The sequence below is a fragment of the Amblyomma americanum genome, chromosome 1 (genome assembly GCF_052857255.1).
Source record: "Amblyomma americanum isolate KBUSLIRL-KWMA chromosome 1, ASM5285725v1, whole genome shotgun sequence".
NCBI classification, from domain to species: Eukaryota; Metazoa; Arthropoda; class Arachnida; order Ixodida; family Ixodidae; genus Amblyomma; species Amblyomma americanum.
In genome coordinates this window covers 151679404-151700905 of record NC_135497.1, presented here as the reverse complement: position 1 = coordinate 151700905, position 21502 = coordinate 151679404, and the positions used below count along the sequence as shown (strand labels likewise).

Here is a 21502-nt window from a genome sequence, read left to right as displayed (position 1 = left end):
GGGGTGATATGCCGTCCGGACCGCATGCCTTTGTTTCGTCTATATTCTGTAGGAGCGCTACTATTCCTCTTACACTTATTTCAACTGGTTGCATTAACGATGCATAACTTGTGCACTGTCGCTGGCTACTCTTATCCTTAGGCGAGAAAACAGATTGAAAGTAGTTATTAAAACAAGTTGCTTTTTCTGTGTCATCTGATATGATCTGATTATTACAAGTGATTTCACCTATTCCAGCTGAGTCTGACCCACACTCCCTTATGTAGTGCCAAAAAAGTTTAGGATTTTTCTTCATTTTAACATTTAGTGTTTTAAAATATTGTTCTTTCACACTTTTGAGTTTTAACTTGAGCTCTCGCGTTAGTTCAAGCAATCTTCCAAAGTGATCGTCACTCTTTGTTCTCTTAAATCTGAGATACGCGCGCCTTCGTTTTCTTATCATTCTGACAATACTGGATGTCACTCATGGCTTTTTACGCATTTTCAGCCTCTTGACGCTCTGCCAAGTTCGCGAAGCGTGCCACCTAGCCATCCCCGCAGGAGCTCTTGTCAAAAGATAAATATGCCGTGCGTGATGTTATGATTACAGGAGTGAGTTCATTATGTGAGTAAACACGTAAGTTAAAATGCCTCTTACAGGCAAGGTTTTTTATCAACATTCAAAAATCACTTGTCCTTTATTACCGAATGTCTCCTATACCGATGCCTGTTACAAAAGGGGTTCACTTATAGGGCGGCCCACCAAGTGAGTAGCAAGCATCTGTTATTTCCAATTGTGTGTTACATCCCTGTCTCTTATAGCGGGGTTCAACTGTCCAGAATTTTGGACTGCTTTCATCATAAAAATATTACCAAAATTTATTACAGACACTGACAAGTGCATCTGCCAAAGAACGATTTTTTAGATCCCAGCACCTTTTTTTGAATGTTACTCTCAACATTTCCTGCAAACACGCCATAAGAAGCGTGAATAAATAAATGTGTGCAGAACTAGCAACACTAATCTGAACAAGAAACAAAAAATCAGTACAAGCTGGCCAGTATTAACTATCCCTCTTTTGCAGCTGATCAAGTAAGTGCACAAACCTTGAAACATGGGCTCTTCCGTTTCTTCACATGCTGCAGAGCTGCTTCCAGGTTTCTTCTGCTGCTCCTCTGTGCTCTCAGTGGCACTGTCAGCCCCTGAGCCCGATGCTGCTACTGCAATCTGCACATCATCCCTATGGACCAAGGCAGCATCAGTAGACACCTGGAAGCATACACTGCGTAAGCATACATTGCATCCATGTTGGAAAACAGCAATAAATTTGACAAATAACAGTAACAAATTAAAAATGTCGTCACCTGCCCTTTCAGCACAGTTAGTTAAATTACTGAGATGAAGCTTGTTGAAGTGAAAAAATGACTGGAAGTGTAGCATTGCTGAGCACGAAATATTGTGCGAAAGCACTGTTTTTTGCAGGTGGCAACCACCACCATGTACCTCAGAGTGCGATTCAGGTGTCCACTGACCTAGTGAGCCAGTTACACTTGCTGCTCAGAGGCTTTACACAGGCACACATTGCCGAAACCTGGGAAGTGCAGCTAGAAGTACTTTCGCACTACAAATCAGCCATTTTAATGCAATCTCTCCCTCATTCGTCAGAGTGGTTTTTCCGTCCCACCTATGCAGTCGCCAAGTAGCAGCCATGCAATGTGAACACCGGCGTTACCACGGGCTGCACCACATAACAAAGGCCCGAGCAAGGCTAACATGTGTGATGGAAACAGGAAGTGAGCCTGGTCAATTTAAGCTTGCGGGTTCGAACAAATGACAAAATGGGACTGGGACATTCCTATCCCTTGATAGCAATACTATCCCATGGGTTTCCGATTTCTGCAATGTTTCAAATCGAAATGCAACAACACATCTTCCAGACCTTGGTCAGCAATGCTTCACTCTTGGATGCTCAAGCCTAGGAAAAGAAAAATTCATGCTGAAGAAGCTGCAAAAGCTAAACATTTTACCTGCAACTTCTCTGCTCTTGTGTGCTCAGGAAAAAAATCTTTGCTGAAAAAATAGCCCATTAGTGCCCAACATATTTCAGTGTTTCTCACAAACAGAGGTGGGCATTTGACCCCAAATACCTCGACCTCACCTCAACCAAAACAAAATTTGGTGACCTCACTCAACCTCACCACTTGAGGTTGAGGTCTCCTCAGCCGCCGTCACCTCATTTTTGCAGAGGACACTAGCGACTTCACTCAATCTCACCTCAACCTCATATTGTGAGGTTGAGGTCGGATACCAGACATAAAAAAATTAAAATAAAACTGAAATTTGAGTAGGCAATTAAAAATCTATGCACCGAGAATCCTGCGAGTGAAACAAGCTAAAATGATGAAGTAGCTTGGTAAAAGCTAGTTATGAAATTTAAAGGTGTATAATTATTATATATGTGGTGTACTGTGACCAAAGGTGACTGTTTTGATCCAAAGGCATGTCATTTGGCTCGTTTCAATGCGTGGCACTCCAGCTTGGCCTAAATGCTGAAAGGCGCCATAAAAGCAGCGAGCCATGCAACCTCAACTGTTGCATACCACTTTTGCACCCGACAGCACATACACTATCCAATGCAAGAAGAAAAACCGACATTCTGGCACGAGAGCTCGAAGGGTTTATGTACGACTTCTATGTGAACAGCTTCTAATCCTGAATCTCGTTAAGGTCATTTTGGAGATATAATTGATCAGACGTGTTATTAAGTTTGATAAAAAACACATTCATGATCAAACATATGAATTTTACAGGACACACGCGACAGGAATAATGGTCATTAAGGCGCAACAGAAACGAGTTGTACTCATTTATCTGTATTAGTAAGTGGCTTCGTTGTTGTATATTCGGCTGTTATTATTTTTACTTATCATGAATGCCCGCTTTTTAAAAATTACACTTGTGAAAACAAGTAGGCTACAATGGCACATATATGTTGAAATTCACGTCTTTTACATTGGCTCGCCCACCAATGTTTGCCTGAGCGAAACCTCTCGCACCACTGCAAAACATCTGAAGCCTGTGCAAAACACCTGAAGTGTACGGTGCTGTTGATCGTCTGCTGAGCAGCTCGCCAACTTTACTCATGTCATACGAGAGAAGGACAAGGAAAGAAAAGAATGATGACAAACCCATGCCAACAAAAATCGCAAACTAAAGACAGGACAACTGCCAGACAGAAAAAAGAGAGGATGGCTGCGTGTCTGTAAACTGCACTCCACAACATCACTTTGTAATCGGTTCCATTCACTAATTTTGAGTGAGAAAAGAAAATGAATGAATACATTTGTGCAACACCGACCACGAATTTTTCACCCATGATGAGCCCATCTGCATACAAAATGTAGCGGTAAATACATGTTATAGGTGAACTGTGAGTGATGTAGCATCTGGAATATATTTTTTCAGCATCTAATTAATAGTTCTGAAAGCAAATGATCCTGCAAAACGTGACGCTGCTTACGAAGCAACCTAATTAGTCAACGCTTGTGCATTAGACGCGTAGTATGTCAGTCGCATGGTATAGCCAGACCGTCCCATCATACCTTCTTTATACATTTGAGTTGTTTTCCTATTGGCCTATTTTAGCCCAATGCTATACAATATATTCATCAAATATAGCAAGGCGTTTTGCCGTTATCGTGGTTCAGGATTATATACAATCGTGCCTCGTTAGTATGGACTTCGTCATGAATACGCTGAATTATGGACAATTTTCACAAGGACCTAACTTTTTCAGTGTGTTTACGTCTCGTTTGTATGAACACTCGCACTTTGGGCAATGGAAAGTGCATTAAGGTAAGAAAGCTAGGAGCCTCATAGCAGCATTAATAATTGTGTCCTGTGTTCGAGCAAGCATTTCAGCCAATGCGAAGCAGTAACCTAGTCTTCGTGGCAGCACACGAGTAAAAGTTGTTTTTCTTGATCCCGTACTCTAATTTGCCGGAGGCCAATGTGATTTGTGGCCGATGAATTTCATCATCAGGGAGGTACCCGCCAGGGACTGAGCTTGCTAGATAGAGGCAAAACGGTCTTGGAGACGAGGAACGTAGGTTTATGCACAACCAATATAAAAGATTAAAAAACAAACATGATAGCCGTCACGTGGTTGGACCAAATGAGGATGCCCTTCATCCAGTGCCTGTTCGCTGCTGTCTCCCGTGCGGCGGTTCTTCTAAAAGCAGAAAGGAGAGAATGAACACCTACAGTTGTCTTGCCTGTGGCTAGAGAGGAAACTCCAACAGCGCCTTCGCATTCTACTACACGCAGAACACAGGAGAAGCGCTCCGAATAGTCATTTCTTCGAAAAGCTAGACAGCACCTGCCTCCAAGTCATAAGTATTAACAACGCGGCAGGACTGCCTGAGCGGCTTTGATTACCCACGCTGTCCACAGATCTGGAGCCCTAAAAGCACCCCGCTGCCGCCCAGCCGCAGCTCTGCAACTTTCAGCGGCTCGTCAAGAAGACCTGAGCCGACCTGCTGATAACTGCAGCGCCTCCTTGTGGGTTGCTCCGCCAGTGTTCTGTTCTCCAGTCACCGCCACAACAAGCGGAGGGCAGGCAAGAATGCATAGGGCACCAGGTATTCAAAGGCAGCAAGCTGTTAAGCCATCTCCTGGCCTGCTAAAGCAGAGTGCAGTGCATTCCAGGGGTCGCGTGCAATGCCTTCTGGAGGTCGACGTGTCCACGCAGAAAATTTACTGCAATGGCGAAGCCATCACCAGTCAACAGACTGATGGGCACTTTCCTTGGGTCAACTGAGAATGTCGATGGCGCACTTTTGAAATCAACCAGACGGTATAAATGTGTTAGGCGCTGCTCTTGTGGTACTGAGCTCGTGGATACGTCAACCCAGCGCGTCTGTGTCCGGCCAAGGTCGCTGCGAGCAGGGAGGGGGAAACGATCAGGGCGCAAACACCCCAGGGCGTGGAGCTCTGGCACCACCGATGCTAAAAACAACCTGTGGAATTCCTTGGAGGAAAGAGGAATGCAACCACTCGCCTAGACATCTTTGTTTTTGTTTTGTTTTTTCAAAAATATAGGGTTTATCTTGGGCTGTTACAGTTCAACCCACTGATGCACTTCGACGGAGTCAGTGCACTAGCTATCGCCCTTTCTGAAAGGCCAGGGCATCCTAAATCTCAACCAAGCAGGCTGTTTATGAATATGTAAAAAATCCTTTGCAAGCTGTCTAGTAAGGGCAATACGAAGCCAGTCAGCAGCCTTGCAATAGCCAGCATGAAGTTTGGAAGTATGGAACTGAATGCTTTTGTGAAGCGCAAGATCAACGAGTACATGTGATAACGAAGTGGCGTGTGCTGCGGGAAGACCTTCAATTAGGGATTTACTGCACTTATGAAAAAAACAAAAAGGCTTGGATTAAATCTCGTCATAGAAGAGTGCTGCCATGGCTACTGAGCCTCCACAGACAACGCTTCAGTTTCTTCAGGACAATGGTGACCGACAGAAAGCCCTTGACGTAGCTCAGCTTTGTTTCCATTGAATAATTCTCTACTCAGTATGCACGGAAGCAAACTCCCATCACCAATTTCTTTTCGTAATAAATTGGGCTTGTTTTTCCCTCACATTCATTTCTATGAACGATCCACTCTATGGAAACTTTGACGGGGACACAAGCATCCATATGAACGGCACATGACTGTATGGAATTACAAGCTACAACAAGGAAGAGAACACTATAGGTTACTCGGGCACAGACAAAAGAACTATATTTACATCTACTATTTACATTTATCGAATGAGAACATACGGAAGTATAGCTCACGACTTGAAGGGGAAGACTCCGTTTAAACCCGAAAACCTGCGACACTCTTGCTTTTTGTTCATTTTTTTTGTCAAATCAGCGGCAGTATGTGTTAAAAGCTGCCCTAATTACTTCCCTTTGCTAATGTAGGTTGCTCCAGTTTCTGTCGAGCAGCCATGTAATGTACAGCGGGGTTCCTGTTCACTCGAAATCGTAGCAGCAGCTGTGACGTAAGAGCATATGCCAGGCATGAATGTGCTAAGCAGTCTTTGTTTGGACCATATGATCGCCGAGGAGCTTCCTCCCTGCTAGTTGGGTCAAACATAATTGTTTGCGGTATCAGACGCTTAAAGCTATCGGCTCAGCATGAGTTACGCGTTTCACGCTCAAGCGCTCGAACTCAGGCAGCCTGTATGCCAACGGGAGAGATGAGGCCCACCACCACAGTGGGCACACTCCTTCCAAGAAAACTAGAAGGGAGCATAGCGACTGAAAAGACATTACGGTGGAGTCCCAAAAAGCTAGGAGTGGGCTGTGGCATCTGTTTTTCCAAGCGGGGTAACCGAACACCAAGCGTCACCGCAGCAGAGTACTTGAACCGCACTTCGGAAGGGGCGCTCATCGATGTAAACTGCGATAAACCTCGAACTCAAATTTGGACCTCACCAAATGACGACCTCACTCAACCTCAAACTCACGTGTGAGGTTGAGGTTCAATTTTCTGAACTCACTCAAAAAATTTCGAGCTGTCACCGACCTCGCCTCAACCTCACCCCACTCGGTGAGTTTGAGGTCATTTTGAGGTTGACCTCGTGAGGTCGAAACCTGATGAGGTTGCCCACAGTTTAGTACTCATGACTATAACACATGCATGTAGCACTAGCCAGTGGCAGTGAAGCTATTTACCCATTCTACAATGTTAGGTGTGGGTGTGACCCACACTCAAGGCACTGACAAACTACTCCCTCTTTTCAGTGTGGCAGGAGCACGGTACCACATTTATGCCACCATCTTAACTACAATACCTTCCGAAGTGAAAGCATATGGTCAACAGTTGACCTCTTTGATTGCAATTAACCTGAAGAAATGCGATTGTGTTCAATGGCATATAAGCGACTAGGGTTATCATGCGCCTATTTGAAAGTGTTACTTGACACTTGCATAGGTCATCTCAAACTGTTTTCCGCACGAACCCAGAGGAGCACCCACACTGGCCTGTCCCACCTTTCCAGTACACTTACTGCAAGAGCGTGCAGACCAGACACAGTACCTGGTTTGTTAAAACCGATTACAGAGCATTAGCTCTTAGCTTCTTGCTCAGTTTTGGGCCATTCGCATCACATACCTTGGCAGCACAGCAAAATACTGTGCGCTAAAAATGGCGCAGTGCATTTGTTTTGAGGGGAGCGCTGGTGCCGGTGGCTCATTCGGTTGCACCACTGTATGCATGCTTAAAATGCCGGTGAGACGGAGCATGGCGCACAAGGCGATATGCTGGAGTGCACATGGTACTGAAGGCATGAGCTGCACTGCCAAGTTAGCTAAGCCAAGACAGAAAAAAATGCGCTTCTCACGGGGTGCTTTTCATGCGATTCGATAGCGTTGGCGGCGCTAGGGCTAAGTTTTGCCGCTGGCAAGCCCAGCTGTGCCAGAAAGCCAGTATCTGACGAAATAGTGTGGAAATTGTTGAAGCCACACTGCCACCAGAGCAGGGAACGACAGGTAGCTAATGAAACCCAGGAGGGCCATCTCGTGATTGTGTGCGCAAGCCAGCAGGTCGAGTGTGCAATGTGGTAGAATATTTGACTTGCAGCTAGTTTTCAGCATTTTTGTCCTGGAGTTAGAGGTCTCAGCATGAGTCAAGAGACGAGCATTTAGTGAAAAACCTATTGCTGAAAGCAAGAAAGCAAACAAATGCTTACAAAAGTGAACAGAAGAGTAAAATATCCACAAAGGGTCCATTCATAAGCAACACCGACAGACTGTGACACTTGTGATGACAGATTGTGAGAGGGGTCCTTGGAACATACTGAAGGTTGTTGATGTTCCGTGAGGCAAAAAAGTTGGAGAACCCGGGCATTTGTGTATCTCATCAAAACTGCAAAAATTCAGCAATAAAAATATACAGTAAACAACCTGGAGTAGCACAGGAAGCCCAGAGTTTCCCTGAACGAGCCCAAAGGTTCCAGGGTCTATGTCCACTTCTAGCATATGCCCCTCTGCAGTTTTAAGGCGAGTCTGGCCATCTGAAATGAAGAGGGAGCAAAGAAAGAGTAACAAGTTGTGCACTGCATCAACACTGCATTAAGCATGTGTTGATAATTAAACACATTGCTGTGGCATGTTGCTAGCTTTGTTCTTCCTTTTCCAGAATAAACACAATTTTTATTTACCATACTAACTCACTTAATTAACATACTTTTTTTCTTGTAAATTACAGCTTCAAAAAGGGGGTGCGCAAATTACGTCAAAATTTTCGGCATGCCCTAAAGAAACTCTACAATGGTCATAACGTGCAATATATACTGTAGACTGCCTATATGTACCCCCCCTCTCGCACCCCTCATTGGCCAACATAAAACTGGAGGGGACACTTATCTCCACCTTCAGGGTATGACGCGATAGCCATAATGGCTTAATTCCCATATATGCAGAAGGTCACTCTCTACTTTACATTCACAGATCCCTGAGAGTCCTCATACCCCTCCTGGAGCAGTGATGGATCAGTTAAGTGATGCGCCACTGCCCTGCGATGGCAGGTGCTCCCAGAGGTGGGCCCTGTGCGGCCCAGGTTGCTCTTCCCGAGCGACCATTCATAAATTTAACTGTCACCTGCCATGGTCGGCAGTTTGCTCACTATCCTGTGGGCAGGTTGTGATGATGCTGCAAGGTCACGTGACCTAAGTGGCCCACCTGCTTCCAAGGTTGCTCTCTAGGGACCACCTGCTAGAGCCACGCCCATGATTTTTCACTCAAAACGCCGTTGCCGACAACACCAACAGCACATTTTCTGGTGAACAGGGCCTTTAACGCTATCGCGTTAACAGTTGACTCCAAATATAAGACTCATAGACCCCTCCCGCCCCACCCCGCCCAACGTCATGTAGTTACCCAAAGGACGGCATGACGACGCGTGCGCAGCTCAAAGCAATAAACGCACAATGATACAATCGCTAAGCCAGCAGTCAGAGGCAAAGGAGATAACAGGAGATAAAACAGTGCGCTCGTGTGCAGCCCGGCTGACTAGCGGCAAACCGAACAGCAAGCAGATCAGCAGTTTTGGATTCGGGCGTGCGTGCAACTGTTCGTCCAGGAAAGTGACCACCAGCGCGAGCGAGCCGGGTAAAAGGCGCGCAATTTGTGCCCTCGCCACTAGCACCTTTCACAACCGTACATGGCGACGAGGCAGTGCCGATCTTCTCAAGCCTGCCTTGAATGCACCCACATACTACATGCTGGTGGTCTAGCGCAGCAGAGCGCACAAAATATGTTTTTTTTCTTCAAAAATCCGGTAAAAAGTTGGGGGTGCACAAATTAAGTGAGTAAATACAGTACTTTCATTTATAAACGCCGCAGTACTGCAGGGGTTATGACAGGAGTTGGAATGTAAAGGGCATGAGCAGACACAACACACACATTCGTCATTTGTTGCTAGCATTTCTTCGTCTGTCATTTGTGTTGTGGAGCAGCATACTATAACCAAGAAGTTTTAATGTCAATAAAAAATTGTTACAGCCATACCCAATATGGTGCGCAATGATTGCAGGAATGAGAATACATGAGGCATGAGCATCAACAACTTTCAATGACAACAAAATCTGTTCAAGTGGACAAAGGCAATCTTTTCGATCAAGAGAGCTCTGCCACCACTGCAGCAAAGGCGAGCTCCGACTCGTATCCATCGCCTCAGTGGAGGCGTTGAAGTTCCGCGGGGAACCCGCGGGCAGGAGGGTTGTGCACTTCTCCTGAACGGGGGAAGCTTTGCGGGCTGCCAACTTGGAGGCCGGCGGGCCCGTTTTTGAGGCTGGCATAGCAGCTCTCCCTGCATCTGCCAGGGGCGCGGATGGCCCTGCCTCAGCCTCACTAGATGTCAGCTGGGCAGGTGCCGAAGGCCGGTGTGGTGCGCTGCACCCACGCACCACATCGCCGAAGTTTGCATGTGCGGTGAAAGAAAATGTGCTCAGAGTCATTGCGTAACACTGTCTTGCCTCTTTAAATGTTACATTCTCTTTGGTCTTGATGGTAATAATTTCTTTTTCTTTTTTTCCATGCAGGACACGACCTTGAATAAGTGGCGTGATCGCCTTCGCAGTTTGTGCAGCGTGGTGCAGCATCGAAGTCTTCGAATTTATGATCATTGGAGGCACATTTGGCGCATGTATCGCGGCCGCAGCAGCTTTGGGAGCCGTGGCCAAACCTTTGGCATTTGAAGCAGCGTCTAGGGTTAGGGATATATGGTCGGATGGAGATATTTGCATACTCTACCTGGATTGATTCGGGCAGGGTGCAGGAAGCAAAAGTCAGAACCAGGTGTTTCTTTGGAATTTCTTTGTTTTCTTTGCATATTTTTATTCCATATACATTAGTTACATTTTGTTCGGACAGTCTTTCCAGCACTTCCTATTCTGTCAAGTGTAAAAAGTCGTGGTCGGAGATGACACCACGTACTGTGTTTAGCAACCAGTGGGGTGTTAGACATAGGGATGCCACCGAAAGTTTCAAGGTCTGCTAGTTTCGAGATTTGAGTGATGTCGACAAGTTCTAGCAGGAGGTCTCCACTAGCCAATTTTGTCACCTTGTACTTCGGACCTAAGGAATCTGTGAGGACTTTCGAGACTGTGAAAGGAGATATGAGTCTGGCTGGTTTTTCTTTCTGTTCACTATGACCGATGTGGAATTTTGCAAAAGATGCTCTCTTTTTGTTAAAGAACTAAGAGGTTACGTCGGTCCGCCCCCTTTTCTGAGGGCGATCATTTGAAAGTAAAGAGGCAGCCATGGAAAATAAATGTTCTTCAGCCATGGTGCCAGCCACCCACCATGGAGCCCAAATAGGGGACGGGACAGGAACTTGCAAACAAGCCCTGCCCACGCCAGCTGTGCACCACTGCTATAACCAAATATGACACAATTCAGGGTGGTTGGCCACACAAGGTTAACCCTCGCCGCCAGGAAAAAGGAAAAAATTGGCGGTGGTTTAGCTCTGGTTAAACCTGGAGTGACGCAACAGCTACAGCTGGCCAAATGTAACTTGGTCACATGACCAACCACGTGATCAGCCACGGCGCCGCGCCGCCGGCAGCTGCTCCGCACCACGTGACCTACCACGTGACAGCGTGGCGGCGCCGCCACGCTGAAGGCTCGAAATGCTACTGTAATGTAGCTATCGCTACAAAAACTAAGAAATGAATAGGAGACAGGAAAGTTGTGAGAAAGAAGATAGGAAAGTGAAAAATGAAGGGGAGGATAGGAAAAGGCGACAGCCGATTTCCTCCGGTCGGGTCAGGCCAGAGGTGCCGTCTACTGGAAGCTGGGGCCAAAGTGGTGTGTTGCCTCCGCCGAGGAGCCTTAAAAGGTCCAAACGCTCGGCATCGGGTCAACCACCATGATCCCCTTTTCCCCAGACACGGCAATGCCACGCACGGCTAAGCGCGGGTGCTCGGGTCCGTGGTGATGCACTGTTCACCATCATCCCCTTGTGGGGATGTCCCTGCGGATGCTCGGGAACCCGTGGTGTCGCCACTCACCAACGCCTGCAAGCTGCAGACGCCCCCCTGCGGGGTTTAACTGTCTATTGTCCCAAAGCGACATGGCAATAGGGCATGCCATAGTGGAGGGCTCCAGGACAATTTCGACCACCTGCAATTCTTTGATGCGCACTGACATTGCATGCTACACAAACGCATTGAGTTTCGCCTCCATCGAAACGTGGCCAACAATATCAAGCCTGCATCTTAAGACTCAGCAGCCAAGCGCCCTAACCACCGATCCACAGCAGCGGAACAGGGCCCCTGTAAGCATGATCGATCACTACCACTACTTGATTTTGGAGCTAGAAATTAATTTTGTGCAATCTTAGACAATCATATTCAGTAAAAATTTCACAAGAAAAATTGTAGCAAAACCGTTAACAAGATGAAATATTTCAAGTTAACACACATCAAATTCACTTTTAATGCTGCTTCAGTAAAAGCAGCACACTGAAAAAGCACTGATGGTTTTGTGCTACTGCTGCACAGCTGTGGTTGAGTGAAATCTCATGCAAGGGTAAAATTATAAATGAATTTGTTTTCATGAAGGCTTATCTAACATTCTATAACCAGGGTAGCAAGGCATTTTATATAAGTGCAACTGCTTTCTTGCAGTCTTTAAAAAAAAAATTTAAACAGAGGTATATTTCTGATGACAAGTAAGGAAACAATTTCTAGTGAAAAATTGATACATGGTCCATCACAGAAGACTGACGAACCAAATATGTTTGCGGCCAAAAGTATTCATGGCCAACACTGCATCTCTTACCGGCACCCTGTTCAAGAAAAAACTGTGTTGTTGGTGGAGCCCCGTCACTAGTGTGCAGTGCTAATGTGTTCAGCATGGTACTGCTCTGGGTCTCCACGTCTGCTTGCTCAGGGAGGCCACTTGACAACACTAAGGTCACAGGGACACTGATGCCTCCGGGGTGCAGTGTGCCCTGTGGGCTGGACTCATCACCACTGGCTTCCCCAACAAGGATGGCGCTCAGCTGCGGAGCCAAGTCCTCCATCTGCCCGCGCAGTCTGCATCCACAGTGAAGGGTCAGAAGTCCCAAGCTGGCACTCGCTGCAAAGAAAGCAAAGCGAGCAGAAGAAAATCTCTACCAAAAGGCCATAGCAAAGCTGGTAACGCCAGCTTCATAGAAAGCATTTGAACAAAATGGCAGAAACCAGGACACAACAAGATGCAAAAGTGTCAAATCTTCAACTTCTCCTTGCACATGACTTCAAGGCAGAATACGACAAATATAAAGCATAGCATCCTCCTAAAAACAAAACGGTGGTAGATGGTGCAAAAAAAAAAAAGGCACATTTTCATAATGTACCATTGCGATGAAAAGAAATGTGAACAACGCGGCACCTATGCACTCTGCTGCTCGAATTTTTTCATCGCACTTTTACCTGGATCATAAGAAAAAGACGTCAGAGTTGTCCTAGAATGTATCTCATGGTCGTCTGCAGTTTCTTTTTGCTACCACTGAAGTAAAACCGTGATGAAAAGGAATATGAACAGCGGAGTGCGTAGGCTCCGCTTTGTTCGCATTTTTTTAAAATTGCCCCTGTACAGCCCGAAACCTGCATAAAACCAGAAGAAAAAGCCATGCTCCAGCCCCTTTCTCCTCAATTTGTTAGCTAACAATTTCATGGATCTGTAGTGGCACCTGCAAAATGCCTAAAAATGCCCACATGAAAAACTTGTTCACTTGAATGAAAGTAACAGAAGAAAAATGAAAGGATTCCTGTCAATGCGTTGATGAATTCCAATTTTACAGCACAGCTTTAAGCTGTGCTGTAAAATTCATGTTGCCAGCATAACTGGAAGAGCGAGCACAGGAAGGTGGTGATGGCGAGAGCAAAGGAACGTGCCATTCTTCGTCTGTGGCAGCCGCTGTGAAACGCGCCGCACGAGAAGAGACCCAGCAATGGCGGACTGGAGAGGAATGCAAAATGAAGATAGGGTATGTGTGGAAAATAAAAAAGTGGTCTATAACTATACGTTCATGCATGTCTAGCTCAAATTCTTTACCTCTATCGCGAAATCCAAATACCTCCACAGCTGTGCTAAAAATTCACATTACTGAGTACCCTAATCACTTAAGAGTTTTTTAAGACTGCAAGGCTAGCCATTTACAGAAGCCACTAGCATACATACTAGCCTGATCGCACATTATAACTCTGGACTTAAAACCCTGAAATATTCACATATGTTTAAACTTGATCTTTGACACTGTCACAACTTGAAGGAATGGACAAATGAACAATAAGGACCTTGTTTCTTGTAACCCATTGGAAAGCTTATGATCCAAAGTAGCTAATTCCTGTGATTACATTCATAACACAGTGTAAAAAGAAATTTAAAACAATTTTCTTGGTCTAGAATTTTGCATGAACCTAGACCACAGTGGAAATAGTGGCCCTTGATAGCTAGCTATAGCAACTGCATAGCAGTGAAATGGGGAATTAAAAAATGAATAGACAGTAGTTGAATTTTTTTTTTTTGTAATGTGTTACCTGTTCCTCAAGTAAATGTCTTGTATATGTGATGCACAGCCAGATTGTTTAGCTCATATAATACCTCTTCAAACACTATGGTATGGACATAGATGTGCACTGCTACCTTACTGAAACTTCCTGTATTCTGCCATTCTACATATCAACAGGTCAGCAGCATATAGCAACATCAATTTCCTTGGAAGCGAAGAAATGCAGTCATAGACCACGTCAAAGAAGATAGAAAGTTTCATGTTACGTGACCTTGTCAGCAACTGCATTTCTCTGCTTCCATGTGCCCGACCAGACAAAATTTCGTTGCACTCTTGACTACCAACTTTCTCATATCAGATAATGCAACAATTAGAACAAATGCTGGCAAAAATAAGTAACACTTCAACAAAAACTGTAATGTATTTGACTCTGGCAGTTGTGCGCAATGATGTGTGGTCACGTGGTGCGGCTACCTACACAAATGTTGAGCTACACTGTTGATTAAAAAATCTGACACACAGGGTTCCTGTTATAACTTTGGCTTTCTATGCCTGCTTAAGTGCAAGTAATCCTCACTTATTCAGCGATACTATGCTTGATTCTGCAAATATAAGCCAAGGTTTTACCACTTATACCACGATTTCATCACACTTTCAGGCCGGTGCTTAGTCCCTCAAGTCATATGAAATTTGCTAGTGTACATGTGTGGTTATTGACATATGGAATAAATATAGCAAATTCAAGCTACCATTCATGATGTTCAATGTACAACAGCATCAGGCCAAGTGTTGGGGATAAGCAATTGAAATGCACTGAATCTCCCAACCACATGAAAGCTCCCACCCCCGGACCCTCTTGAACAGCATTCTTACTGGCCAGTGGATAATGCAGTTCTTGGTTACAACAGGCTGTGCCAATACCCATCATACCCAGGAGGAAGTCCCCCACACAGCTACTGGTGCCAAAAAGAAGAAAAGAACTTGCAAATATTACTCTGTGACTGCATCCGGCAGATGCCAGCATCAGTAGCAACTCTCCCAGTGTCTTGGCACATCTCACAGCGCTTTGCTTGCCACCACTACACTTCACCATGTTGTGCAACAAAAGAATGTTTAATGTTGTTGATACCATATTTATATCAAGATGTAAGAAGCGAGTAACTACTCATTAGCATTAATTCAAGCACAGCCATAAGACTACAAATGAAAGCTACATAGCTTTCACAGAAGCTTCATAGTTAAAAGAAAAATTCGGCCTGGTTCAGGGTTCAGACCCGCAATTGGGTGAATGCTATATCGAGCAATTACTCCTTTATTACTAATCTACCCCACTTAGGGGGATTTCCATAAAAACTTTGCATCTCCAGATGTTCCGTAACCACCACGTCCTCTCTTGCCACCCATCCAATATGCTGCCACTCAACGAATAAGTACAAGCCCAACCTCTGCTGGCAAGCATCTAATAAAAGTATTCTTGGGTACTTCATGAATAATTTTTATGCACTTCCACGTAAGGCATGCACGAAATTCAAAACCAATGCTTCGCCTCCATGTGTTTACTGCTGACTGGCTAGCCATCCTTCCAAACTTTACCTTGAAATCAAGACAAATAGGTGTTCATGGTTGGCCCATGTTTTTTTTACTTTATTTTCCAGGCACTGCCAGCATGGCTACCCAGGCCTTCGGTAGAAGTGGACAATGCTAAAAAATCAAAACAACAAACTGAAAGGCAAAGTAAGGCCTCAAGACAATGAACAGCATGGTGCTATAGAACTGCAGAACAGAATAAATAGAACAAGGACCATCTCAAAGCCCAATAACTTGACAGGAAGAGGTAGAACACAGAAGTTACAGGTGATACATAAGCACATGAAAGAATGATCGTCTGGCACTCAAAAATGTCAGCCGAATGTGTTTTAGGGGAATCCTGCAATGTGTAGATTTGAAAAAAGGCAGTATCACTAGTATTCATCCAAGCATAGCCATATGTAGCCATATGGCTGCATTTGGATGGATGCTAATGAGTTATTTCCTTATTTCAAATCTACTCCACCTTGGTAGGGTCCCCTAAAAGATACTGGACTAATTCCCACTTCTAGTTGTTGAACAATTCTTCCTCACCCTCCCATTTGCTAGCTGTCCTGATTAGCTTACATACTACAGCAACTGCCCGAACAGGCAATGGTTGCAGGTTTCATGCACGGGCAAGGACGAATTTCAGTGTGCTAGCACTAAGGCTTCCAATCTCGAAAACAACCGTTTCCGTCTGAGTGTCTGAGGCAGCTAGACGTGCAGAAATAAAATAAATAAGTCCGCGACTACGCCGTGCCTGGGTTTCGAACCCGCAGCGGCACAAACAGATAAGCTTTGCTGCCCACTGCACAAGAGCACTATGCTAACGCCGCAACCAATCCCCCCTCGTGTTTAACTGCCACTCTCTCGCACTATGCACTGCATGCCATTATCTTCATCAACTTCCATCTATGTGCAATGCCCTCTTAGGTCCCAAAATTTTTAGTGTGCTACCACTAAGGTCCCCATTCACAGATTTCACCAATCTCTGCCTGCAGCCTGACTTTGAAACCCTACATGCGAACCAAAAGTAAGCTGTACAGCTATCCTTTGCAGCCGCATGGCTGCACAAAGGGTGGATCTTAATGAGTAATACACCCTTATTAAGAAAATGTCAGTGGGGAAAGTGTTTCATATGCAAAATGTGTTTCAGATAACTTGTGTTGTTTCACAACTTTAACAACATAATTTCCCTCCATGATGGAAGACTGAATGCTCGACACCACACCCTCCAAACCAATCAACCATCACGCATCTTTTTCTCACTCCAGGTGAGTAGTAATCATATTTATGTAAGCTCAGAGCATAACGACTGCTTAGACAGCTCCAAAGTAGAAGCCATTGGCTCTGACAGTGAGTACAGATGTGAGCAGGCTTGCTTAGAGCGCTGAAGCAGTGCGTTGCAGAACAAATAAACTGAAATCTTAACATAGCGATGTTTTTGAGGGATGGGCACTTGCGACTTGATCTTTATATAGCTATGCGACAGCGCTTGAGTGCAAGCGTGTTGTGTTGTGTTGGGTTTAATGGCGCATAAACATCTAAGGCTATCATGCGCCAAGCTCAAGGTGTAGGAAAATTGTTTTCTGCTGAATTTTACAAACGTGAAAAACCATCAGTGGTACAGGGGGCCTAAAAACTTTAGTTCATACTTGTTGGTAATGAGAAAGGAAAGGAACTTTAAAAATGGCTATTAGAGAAAGCTTTACAGAGGGTCAGGTAACCTCAGCAACCATCCTTGCCCGGGCAAGAGTCTCGAGGCTCCCAACCCATCAAATAAAAAAACCTCAGCCACCTTCTCATTCCTGAGAAGGTGGCTGAGGTGTACCACCATATGTAGCAAGGCACAGGGTCGGAATTCAGATCTTTTTCAAGGAGACCTGCTTCCCTTAAAAAGCTAAAAACACTTAAGATATCAATAAGCGCATTTTGACCTTAAATCAATGCTGGGTGAAGAGGAATGTGTTCTTTGTAGCATGGAAAAAGACACTTTTTCCTCGGTGATTCAAGTTCTGTGCATGAGAATAAGATGTGGTGTACTGTAATTTCATCTCCGCATTTTTCACAAATAGGTTTGTCTTCTTTTGTTAGTAGGGAGTTGTGTTTAAGGTGTGTACGTCCAATACAGAGGTTGAACAAGATTACTTCTATGAAATGTTGCTGGTGACTATAGGTTTTCCATTCACCGAGTACGGTCTTTACCAAATTTAGTTTGTTATTTAGTTCTGTCCCAGGTTTCCTGCCATTTAGCCTTGAGATTACCGTGTATTTATTTCATGCAGTCTCTATAGGGTATCTTGACTTTCTTAATTTCATGACTGCAAGCTTGTGCAGCACATTTGTGAGCTCTTTCATTACCATATATTCCAACATCGCTCGGCACCCAGCATAATCTTATTATAATGTCCCTGTGTTCTAAGTTCAACACTGTGTAATACGTTTCCTGTCATGGGTTCGACTGCATTTCTGCACTGTAATGCCGTGAGCACGCTAAGTGAATCAGCGTAGATTATGCTGTTTTGAATGTTATTTATAATTCTGCCTATAGCTATAGAGACTGCATAAGATGCGGCAGTAAAAATGCATGCACAGTTAGGAAGCCTTACTATTTTTCGCCAGTTTCCTTGTACAACCGCGCTTTCGACATATTCTGCTGTTTTTGAGCCATCAGTGTCAAATTCTGTGTAGTTCGCATATTTTTCTTGTATAGTGCCTACTACTCCTGTAATGTGTGCTCGTGTGACGTTTTTTTTTGTGTGTGTGAGATGTAAATTAGCTAAAAACACACGAATGTGCACCATTTTCACTTTCTTACACCACGAGGCAAAAAATTGCTTAAAGCAGGAAGAATGTTTTAAATACTCATTTCTTTGCTCCATAGCAGAGTAGAATAGCCTTGACAGCAAGTTGGCAGATGACTTTCAGGTGTTGACTGAACTCGTCCGCTTCTTGAGTTTTTTTTTTTTTTTAATCCATTGTACCCTTAACTCCTGCGCTTTTTATTTCTTGCACGGTATTCTTTTAAATGTCTTCTATTCCATAATTGTTTGACACTTATCTTGGTAATTACTGATGTCAATCCCACCTGCTACTGTACTGTCAAAAAACTGCTTCGGATAAGCCCCCCGTTCCTTCGACATTCATTTCCACAATGAGACCAGAGTACTGTACGCGGGCATTCCCACACTTCGTCACAGGTCGCCGTGGTCAAAAATGAGCCGGCGAACGCAAGCCCAGCACTGGGCCAGCAAAGCACACTGCCCTAACCATTGCATGCAATGCGAGCGAGCCGCTTGTGCTGGGCAGTGTTTTTTGAGGAATGCGCGAAAGATGCCGGGCACACATAAGGCACAGAAGTCGAAACAATGGCTATTTCGACTCTCCTCACGCGCACCGTCTGCTACTCCGCCCCTTTGTAAACAAGACAACGCACGCCTCTCCTAACTGCTCGCTAACGCGCAAAGGCTTGCTTCACGACAAAAACAAAACAAGCAACAGTGCCCAAAATATTGGCTTCATTTATCATCGAAGTCCTTAGAAAATAAGAGCACAGTGGTTCATTAATATTACGGAAATAGGAGAAAAATGCACAAGGTACACAACTGGTACTGCGAAATGTTTGGACCGCTACGTATACCAAGCGCTGTCAGAAAAAAACACGCACACGACCCTCGAGATGTTAACACATGCATCATAAACGTTCAAGCGGCTTAATAGCCACAAATAATAATGTCCCACATGGGGAACGCCGAAATATGCACATTATTTGAAGATTCTTGTTAAGCAGACCGAGCACTAGCCGTAGCTGACGCCGCAAAAGCAACGTCTCTGCGAGCGTCCTCCCACTGACACCCTCCAGAAATGCGCGTTTCCCAGCAATAATAAAGTTTTCACCACTTTCACAGAAATCAAACACGAGACAACCGGAGCAGGAAGCGACTTCTGCTCATGAAAATTTTACAGCAGGACTGGCACCCAACGTAAGGCACATTTCGCACGTGCGCACAAAACGGAGCGGACTACTGTCATCAAAATGACTACACCAATGCTGGCCGGAACCCGTCGAAGCAATTCTTTTTTCACATACAGACGAAAGAACGAAAAACATTTTAACGACGATCGCTGGCTGGTAGGAATGACGCTGGGCGCCTGATTAAGGTGAAAGAAAAGCAAAACAGCTGTTCACGGCATATGTTAGAATCTACTGTAGGGATTTCCGCAACACAGACAGGAAATCAATGGCAGCTCTACATTTTGCGAATTAAGGCGTAATAGCAATTAATGCAGCAAAACCCGCAACAACAGGCTCGGAATAATAAAATGGGCAGAAATGTCATTCAACTATGGCGATCCGGCGATAATCTAGGCCTAGTCACGTTTTACTCGCACTTTTAGACGACAGCGCGCAGATAATGCAGCACTGCAACAATATTCTAACCAATCCTACTAACACGTACACAGCTATTTTATTACACCAGCTTCTTGACGCAGCCAAATAGCAGCAGACATCGGTCCGTCGGCCATAGAAGCGAAATTTCATGTCTTGAGTCGAGGTTATTTTCAGAAGCGCCTGTGGTGTGAGGGTATAATACTCTTTTCGCCATGGCCATACCGCATGTACAGGGTAAGCAAACGATTTAAATGCCTAGCGGGATGCAATTTTGGAGGTCTGGGTGAACGCCTAAATTTTCGGACCACCAATTTCCATTTTACCTCAAGAAAAGGCAAAGAGTTTGTGTTCTGACTTACGTGCACTGACTCCGACGCCATTACTGTTTCTTGGTTAGTTGTTGTTCGATTTCACGCTATTGGCTGAAAGTTGGCGAATTGCAACGTTTCCGTTGACATGGCGGTTGTTTCTGAGACTTTCATTGGATAAGTTTTATTTGGATAGGCCAATCATATTTTCGGTTCATACAAGCAATGCCTCCTGATGAACATGCCTGAAGCGTCAGGGGTTTTTCTGCCCGCCGTAGAGCGCGCGTCCGCCCTATGGCGGCGCTGTCAAACAACCCTGTAGCACACGACACGCAGGCAGCACAAAATTTTCTTGCGACTGCCGTTTCAGCAAAAAGTATGCCTTCTGGTGCGCTGTTTCTTATATTATGTGTGTGGTGTGTTTAGTGCTACCGTTTGACAAGTGACGCGTCGACGACTGCAGTTGCTGGAGAAAGTAGCGAGTGGAACAGCACTGCTGTTGCTTTCCGTTTTGTATGTCCAGTCAGCGAAATAAGAAGCCTGGCGTTTCGTTCCATGAAATTCCTGCCGACATAGAACTCCGGGAAAGACGGCTCAATGTAATTAGAAGAAAAAACTGGCAGCCAAACACAACATCAAATTATTCTGCAGTTTGTAGCTTGCATTTCCAGCCAAGGAAATGCTACTGTAGACAGTTTGACTGCCCACCAAGACAGGGGTGGACTCTTTTTACCCGACGTCAGCGCTTCGAAGAGTGTTACATGGCCTCAAGAAGTTCGTCGATATCATGCTCAAAGACCGAACGCATCTTCAAAGGCCACTGGACACATATGCTTGCTCCACAACTAGTGTGAATATAAAATCGCGGGTTTGTCTGTCCTGACCTGTGAGAACAGGATAGCGGCCACAGCTAGGGAAGCACTACTGCATAATATCTGCAAGAAGTTAATCAAACCGTTGCTAACAAACCATGCACTTGACATAACAGACAAGAACGCAGTCACGAAAATGTACAAGAAACCACTTTCCCGAAGATTCTTAAAACTGCAGTAAGAAACGATTTCCGCCGCTTTCATCGCACCGACGCATGCCATTTTTCCTAGCTTGTAAGTGCGCACGTGTCTGTGCCTTCAAGTGAAGTTATTTTAGTATTCACAAATCGCTCGCCATGTCCGATACTCCCCTTGTTCCAGTTGT

The 21502-nt window shown here is 45.0% G+C and overlaps 1 protein-coding gene across 2 annotated transcripts in view; it reads right to left on the bottom strand.

The window, feature by feature from the left end:
- Positions 1 to 20456, bottom strand: part of LOC144113952 (uncharacterized) — a 120111-nt gene extending 99655 nt beyond the window's left edge. Inside the window, exons 1-4 of one of the 2 annotated variants that reach the window (XM_077647366.1) lie at positions 20357 to 20456; positions 12319 to 12618; positions 7939 to 8048; positions 1087 to 1249 (exon numbers count right to left, since the gene is read on the bottom strand). In XM_077647366.1, the coding sequence (XP_077503492.1) occupies positions 1087 to 1249; positions 7939 to 8048; positions 12319 to 12562 (517 nt within the window). In that variant the 5' untranslated portion in view covers positions 12563 to 12618; positions 20357 to 20456. Of the gene's footprint in view, positions 1 to 1086; positions 1250 to 7938; positions 8049 to 12318; positions 12619 to 20064; positions 20183 to 20356 lie in introns of those variants that run through there. The other variant, XM_077647367.1, reaches the window with a different exon arrangement.
- Between the last annotated feature and the right edge of the window lie 1046 nt (positions 20457 to 21502).